Source organism: Camelina sativa, chromosome 4, assembly GCF_000633955.1.
Source record: "Camelina sativa cultivar DH55 chromosome 4, Cs, whole genome shotgun sequence".
In the NCBI taxonomy this organism is placed as follows: domain Eukaryota; kingdom Viridiplantae; phylum Streptophyta; class Magnoliopsida; order Brassicales; family Brassicaceae; genus Camelina; species Camelina sativa.
Genome location: NC_025688.1, coordinates 5,908,757 through 5,916,118, shown reverse-complemented (window position 1 = coordinate 5,916,118; position 7,362 = coordinate 5,908,757). Strand labels below are relative to the sequence as shown.

At 37.3% G+C, this 7,362-nt stretch overlaps 3 protein-coding genes across 4 annotated transcripts; all 3 read left to right on the top strand.

Moving 5' to 3' along the window:
• LOC104779917 (probable protein S-acyltransferase 7) lies at positions 290-2,799 on the top strand. The gene is made up of 5 exons (XM_010504346.2): positions 290-373; positions 879-1,061; positions 1,176-1,472; positions 1,563-1,796; positions 1,884-2,799. The coding sequence occupies exons 1-5, from the start codon at positions 290-292 to the stop codon at positions 2,415-2,417; spliced, it is 1,332 nt and encodes a 443-aa protein (XP_010502648.1). The 3' UTR covers positions 2,418-2,799.
• On the top strand, positions 3,196-5,466 carry LOC104779916 (double-stranded RNA-binding protein 3-like). Its single transcript, XM_010504345.2, has 4 exons — positions 3,196-3,620; positions 3,725-3,981; positions 4,070-4,289; positions 4,365-5,466. The coding sequence occupies exons 2-4, from the start codon at positions 3,736-3,738 to the stop codon at positions 5,012-5,014; spliced, it is 1,116 nt and encodes a 371-aa protein (XP_010502647.1). The 5' UTR covers positions 3,196-3,620; positions 3,725-3,735; the 3' UTR covers positions 5,015-5,466.
• Positions 6,093-7,082, top strand: LOC104779915. 2 transcript variants are annotated; one of them, XM_010504344.1, is made up of 3 exons: positions 6,093-6,507; positions 6,610-6,653; positions 6,864-7,082. In XM_010504344.1, the coding sequence occupies exons 1-3, from the start codon at positions 6,198-6,200 to the stop codon at positions 6,972-6,974; spliced, it is 465 nt and encodes a 154-aa protein (XP_010502646.1). In that variant the 5' UTR covers positions 6,093-6,197; the 3' UTR covers positions 6,975-7,082. The 2 variants fall into 2 exon arrangements, with proteins under 2 accessions (XP_010502646.1, XP_010502645.1); XM_010504343.1 differs by having other exon boundaries at positions 6,858-7,082.

Sequence of the window (7,362 nt, the reverse complement as noted above, 5' to 3'; positions counted from 1 at the left end):
AAGGAACCCACCATTGAAATTGGGGGAAGCAGAGAGGCCAACCAAAAAAAAAACCCTTCTTTTTCGCTGGCTTACTCGTGCCCTTGTCGGCTTACTTCGCCGGAAATCTGAATAATCCTTTCGGCCGGAGACTCCTCTCTCTTACCCCAACCTAGTCTCCTTCCTTCTCTGTCTTCCCTTTTTTGGGTTTTTTTTTTTTTACTTACGAGTTTTGTAAAACTCAGTTCTTGGTGACGCCGTCGTGAGAGAGAGAGAGAGAGATTGAAGTAGTAGAAATTGAGGTTGAGATATGTATGTAGTGCCTCCTCCTCAGCGATCTGATTCTGGATCGAATGGTGATTTAAGGGTTTACCAAACTTGGAAAGGCAGCAATGTGAGTCCTTTTTTTTTTAATTTTTTTCCCCTGAGTTGGGTTTTCTCATTCTTAAAGCATCTTCTGGTTTTGTTCTTCTTAAGCCTATTTTAAATTAGCTCTGTTCCAATTTCAACCCAGTTCAAATTGGAACTTGGTTTGTGTAGATAGATAACTTTTGAGTCATTTGGAGAATCCAGTCCAGCTATTGCCTTTTTCGAGAGTAATCCTAGATTTTGATGTCGTTTTCGTATGTATCACTTGGTGGGCATAAGCTTTTTTGAAGCTTTTGTGGTGGAATGGTTTTAAGCTAAAACAAGGCATTTTCACTTTATCTATATATAGCTCAATCATGGTTTGAGTTACTTTGGTTTGTAATTTGAGATTATATATATAGAGTTTGATACCTGTTTATAAGGAGGTTTTTTGAATAACCTTCTCTTTCTAGATGATTCTTGTTATTGAGAAATGCTTTATTTAGTTTCTCTCTACTGGAGTGTTAAAGTTTCTTCCTTCGAATTTGCAGATATTCTTTCTTCAAGGAAGGTTTGTATTTGGGCCAGATGTAAGATCACTGGCGCTGACCATTTGTCTCATTGCTGTCCCTGTTACAATTTTCTGCATCTTTGTCGCAAGGAAGCTTATTGATGACTTCTCCGATAGCTGGGGAGTATCAATAGTAGCTGTTGCCGTCGTGTTCACCATTTATGTAAGTGTATAGTCTTTCTCGCTTTGCATATGTTCTCTATAAGCTGTTGATGCTTTCATTTTGTTGTATCTACCAAGTTTTTGATTTTCCATACAATTCTGTTTCTTTCCTCAGGATTTAATTCTTCTGCTGCTTACATCCGGAAGAGATCCAGGTATTATCCCAAGGAATGCTCATCCTCCTGAGCCTGAAGCTCTTGATGGCAACATGGATGCAGGGGCTGGCCAGACTCCGCAGCTGCGACTGCCTCGCATTAAGGAAGTAGAGCTCAATGGTGTCACGTTTAAGGTCAAATACTGTGACACTTGCATGCTCTATAGGCCGCCTCGGTGCTCTCATTGCTCAATTTGCAACAACTGCGTAGAAAGGTTTGACCATCACTGCCCTTGGGTTGGCCAATGTATTGGGATGGTAAGTCACAATCCAACTGAAACTGTCTTCAAACTATTCACATTAACCAATTCCCTAAAAATCATCTCATATTTCTGATGGTTGTTGCAGAGGAACTACCGATTCTTCTTCATGTTTGTCTTCTCCACTACACTTCTCTGTATATATGTGTTTGCCTTCTGCTGGGTCTATATAAGAAAGATTACGGATTCAGAGCATACAACCACTTGGAAGGCAATGCTTAAAACTCCTGCCTCCATTGTTCTGATAATCTACACATTCATATCAATGTGGTTTGTTGGTGGCTTAACAGTGTTCCATCTGTATCTCATCAGCACGAACCAGGTATGTTGCTACCAATCCAATCCTGATTCCTCTATTTTAGAAAATTCGGAATCTTTGTAACCGTCAAATTTCCTTTGTTTAATGCAGACTACATATGAGAATTTCCGTTACAGATATGATCGGCGAAGCAACCCACATAACAAGGGAGTGGTTAATAATTTTAAAGAAACGTTTTGTTCCTCAATCCCTCCTTCAAAGAATGACTTCAGAGCTATGGTCCAGCGAGAACCTCCATTGCCTCCTAGATCGGTAGCAGGCGGTTTTATGAGTCCAAACATGGGTAAAGCCAATGATGACATTGAAATGGGAAGGAAGGCTGTTTGGGCAGACATGGGTCCGACAATGTCAGATCATGATGACGGTAAACATGGTAACAATGAGCGGTTACATGTTAAGGACGGTGAGTTAGGCGAGCTATCTCCAGACATTAGGACAACAGTTGATGAACAGAGTGATAGGCCGGGTGTGCACCCGAGACGCTCAAGCTGGGGAAGGAAAAGCGGAAGCTGGGACATGTCACCAGAAGTTATGGCCTTAGCAGCCAGAGTAGGAGAACAAAACCAGAACGGCGGAGGAAGCAGCAGCGGAAGCGGTTTAGTAACTGAGAACCGGCCTACATAATTGAATACACGGTTTTGAAACTGAATGAAGAAAGAACCGAGCCGAAATTTCGGTATGGTGAATACAGGTTTAGAGAAAATCTGAGGGGAGTTACTTTTTCTTTGCTTTTTCAAATGTGTGTTTTTGGATTATTCAGCTTAAAATCAGTCTTGTGGTTTGTGGAGGGAAAGAACTTGCTAATGTTCTTAATGTGGAAAGTGGTTGTGTTGGGTTGGGTTGGCTTTGTTGTGGTAAGCAAAGGTTCAATTGGTGTGCTGTTTGTATGAGTGAGCTTCTTCTGGATTTGTTTTTTTTCTTCTACTTTTCTTTTAGCTGTATGTTAATACATTTAACCAGAGATCTATGTTTTAAGGTATTAGAGAAAAACAAAAGAATTCTCTTATTATCAAGAAGCTATTATCAAGAAGCTGAAGCTGAATTATTAAGACATGTGGACTAAAAGACAGAACATTTTTATAGTTGTTCACTGAAGCATGGCTCTACAGTTAATGCATAAGAGCCCCTTAATGTTCTTGTTGATTTTTGTTCTATATTAATTCAATTTGTTTCTCCTCTAAATTAATACAATTTGTTTTTGTTTCATAGGACAAGGTTACAGAAGAAGAGTGTGCTAAGGTCTCTGCAGGGTCAAAGATATAGTCAAGAAAATGTCCAAATCAATAATTAAAGCCTTGAATTATAGAGTTTTAATCAATTTTAATCTAAAACAGCAGATCATAAAGACAGGATCTTAAAGAGAGTCGATAAGATTTTCATCAGTACTATATACATATATATAGATGGAGAGACAAATATATACAACATATATATTAATATAACAATGGACCATAGGTCAATTGAAATGTCACTATTATCATTTAGTAGCCTCTGCTCCTCTTTATTAGGAACCTTACTTGTGATAAAACCACCATGTAAGAGAGCTCTAAAACCTCTGAAACTATTATTTTCATCTTTTATCTGTCTGTCCTCTAAATTCACTTTCAACATCAGAGAGCCCTAAGCTTCTTTTTTTTTTCTTTCATTCAGACACTTATTACACCAAAAACCTTCAATGGCAACTTAAACCAAGTGAGTTTCTTTGTATTTTTGCTACTTCTCTCTCTCCCTCTCTCTTTCCCTTGAACACTGAGGTCCATCACATGATAGAGACAAGCTCTTCTGTTTATATAAGAGACACCAACACTTAAATACCAATTTAAGCAGGTGGGTTTCCTTTGTCTTCTCTTTAAACCCATATTAGCTGATAGAGTTCAAATTTTATTGCTCTTTAACTCGTCTTCTCAATCTCTCTGTTTTTTTTTTCAAAGGCCTCAAAAGTATGTATAAGAATCAGTTGCAAGAGCTAGCACAGAGAAGTTGTTTCAATCTCCCATCATATACATGCACAAGAGAAGGACCAGATCATGCTCCAAGATTCAAAGCTAGTGTAAACTTCAATGGTGAGATATTTGAAAGCCCAAGCTATTGTTCCACTCTCAGACAAGCTGAGCATTCAGCTGCGGAAGTTGCTCTTAGTGCTCTCTCTTCCAAGGGTCCTTCAAAATCTCTAACTGCTAGAGTTCTAGTAAGTCTTCCCTAAAAGCATGCAAAGTTCTTTCTCATGTTTGAATCATGTTTTCATAGTGCTAATGATGTTTGGTTGTTTCCCTAAGGATGAGACTGGGATCTACAAGAATCTGCTTCAGGAGACAGCACATAGAGCTGGTCTTGATCTACCGGTTTACACAAGTGTGAGATCAGGACCTGGTCACATCCCAACATTCTCTTGCAATGTGGAGCTTGCTGGAATGAGTTTTAAGGGAGAATCAGCAAAGACTAAGAAGCAAGCTGAGAAGAATGCAGCCATTTCAGCTTGGTTCTCCTTGAGAAAAAGTACCCAAAACTAACCTCCAACCCTTTTACTCAATCTTTGTTGTAATGTCTCTCATTTCACACTTTCCTACACAGTGCCAAGCTTGGACCCACTGCGAGGTGAAGAGAAGGAACAAGAGGTAGTTGCAAGAGTCCTCTCAAGATTTAGACCCAAAGAAGTCAGAAGAAGGGAACCAAACCAGTCAAGAAGAAGAACAGTCATGAGAACAATTCGCCAAAACACAACTACAAGAGACTTGTTGTGTGAGAAACTCAGATCGATCAATCTGTATACCAATGAAGCTTCATCTTCATCGCCCTCACCACCACCGAGATTCTGGCCTTCAAGAACAAATCTCCCACAACAAGAGTCCAAAGTCAAGTCATTGCTAGAGAAGTGTCAAGAATATGCAGAAAGGAAACAGAGCCTAGATGATCCTATTCCTCCTAAGCCAGAGATGATAATCAAGTTGTCTCCTTTATCATCATCATCATCATCAGTGGAGTCAAGAAGAAACAACTATAGTAAGCTTTTGCCCTTTCCAAGTTTTGGGTTAAACCATCAGAAACTGGCTCCAGCTGTTCACATCCGATCAGTGATCCCAGTTTGTTCAGCTCCTCCACCAAAACCTAACCCTAACCTTACAAATCCATCGACACCATCACCGTCCACCATAAGGGAGAGCCAAGAGAAGTCTGTGAGATGCAAGATTATCGAATTAGGATTAGAATCAAAAATCTCATGATTAAAGGTCGTGCCTTTAGATAAACCCATGATTAAAGGTTGTGTCTTTAGATAAACCCATGTTAAGGATTTGACTGTAGAGATTTAGAGAAACGGGTAAAAAAGCAGTCATGTGTTTCAGTATGTTCGTCGTGTAAACTTTGACCTTTTTTAGAGTTTTAGTTTTTTTTTTTGAATTTTTACGGCCTGACATGAAATCAATGTTCTGAATTGCACGTAGAACAAAAAAAAAAAAGGAGAGAGAGAGAGAGAGCAATAAATGAAAGGAGAGTGTGTGGGGAGGGGGAGAAGAAGGTGAAATTAATGGTGTTTGTTTTTGCCCATTAATGCGCCGATGGCTCTGCTTCTCCTTCTTCTTCATTCATTAATTGGGCTCTGTAACATCTGTTTTTTTTTTCTTCTAACATAATTTGTTCTTTGTCGTTTTAAAATATTCGGTTATATATGTCAAAATCTGAGGTAAGCTTTGTTTAATTAATCGAAATTGTTACAAAAAAAATTATAAAATTAAGAGGAAAAGTATGTTGTTGCTAATTAAAATCCCTCAAAAACCAATATAGCAACTAGCTAATAAGAAAATGAGAGATGCTAGAGATGTTAGATTAGTGTCAAGAAAATAAACATGATGAAAACTTGTATTAAATATTTAAATATCAAAAACAACATTTAAACTTAAATGGAAGTAAGTTTGCATTGAGTTATACTTATTTCTAGTTAGACCTCTAAATTGAAAAAAATATTCTCAAAGTATAGACCGAATATGTTATTGGCCTTGAACCTAACCTTTTTCTTCTTTTTAACTTCTGTGAGGTGAGAGTATGCTATAACTAATAAACCAGATTTGTAGAATTTGTTAGAAATTCCATAAAAAAATCTCAAAGAGGTTTAAGGTTATCCGTAATGATGATGAATTAGTGGTTTTGCTATGAAAAGATAAGGAATAAAATAACCTACTTTAATTTACTAAAAAGGTTTTTTGGTTCACTAAATTTAGTCAAGAGATAAGACCATCTCCCATTTAAATTAGTGGTTCTTTTGTTTTGTTTGGTTAATTAACAACAAACAAAAAAATGATTTTGATTTTCTTGTTTCTTTAGTGTCAATGGACGTTATCTTCGTCTGACTAATTTTTTCTCTGGTCAACTATTTTGTTCCCTATCTTTGCTCCGGCTTTTCCCTACAAAATGGGTTGTGGTGTTTCAAGGCCGGAGACAGATGAAGGAGGAGAAGAAGGTGGGGATTTGAAGATTGTAACTCGGAAAGGATCAATAGGTAAAGATAGCGAAACTGCTGATAGTTTCGTTTCGGATAAAGACCTTCTTGAGATATCATCTACACATAGTAAAAATTCCAAAACCAATGGTGAAAAGGCGAGTAAAGAGGATGAAAATGAATGTCAAGATGAAGAAGAGAAAGGAGGCGAGCTAAAAGATTCACCCGCATCTCCCAGTTTTCGTATTTATTGCGTTTTCCCTAGAGATCCTAATGATGACAGTTAAGTTTCGTTTGTTTGCTAATGTTTCTTATAATATTTTGTTGCAAGGACCTAACCTACATTTGGTTGATACTAATGCAACTGTTATATATGACTTTCAGACGATGACTTGCAACGGAACAAGCACATTTCAGACGAAAACAAGGTATATACTTTAGTAATTACACGAAAACACAAATTTGAATGCTTGAAAAGTTGAGTTTGGTAACAACAATAAACAAAACTCAAACATACTCGGATACAAACTTCATATGCATGCAACATCTTGTTTTCTGTTTGCATATTGCGTTTGAATTTGTAACGCACTAATTACGCTTTTATAAATTATAATGTATGTTTCTTAATTAAGGAGCAGAAAGGGAAGATACAAGCAGCAGTAGGAACGAAAATAAGAAGAAGGTTTAACAATGTCAAAAAGCTTCTAATACCTCCAAATGTACCTTCCTCCACAGCTAATCGCGGTTGATTTAATTGTCTTTTTTTTTTTTTTTTTTTCATTCTTCATATTAAGCAAATTGAGGTTTAGAGAGAAACTATGGGATTTTTTCATATGATTTTGATAGTGACCAAGAAAGCTACGAACACTTCTCGTTTTTTTAACCATTCTTTTAGAATTCTTACTCATCAGATTACGTAATTCTCCCACATGCAAACAAGCTACAATTAAATTAAAAACTCAAACCTTAAGATTATTTCCAAACGTGACTGAAAGTACTCAACATCTTGAAAGGAGATATAAATCCCTAGAAACACTTTCGAACAAAGACCCTCCTAACATGTTAGACGTTTTTCATCATTTGAATTGAATTTGGCATGAATTTGTATCCTTGACAACACTTTTCAAATCCTTGACC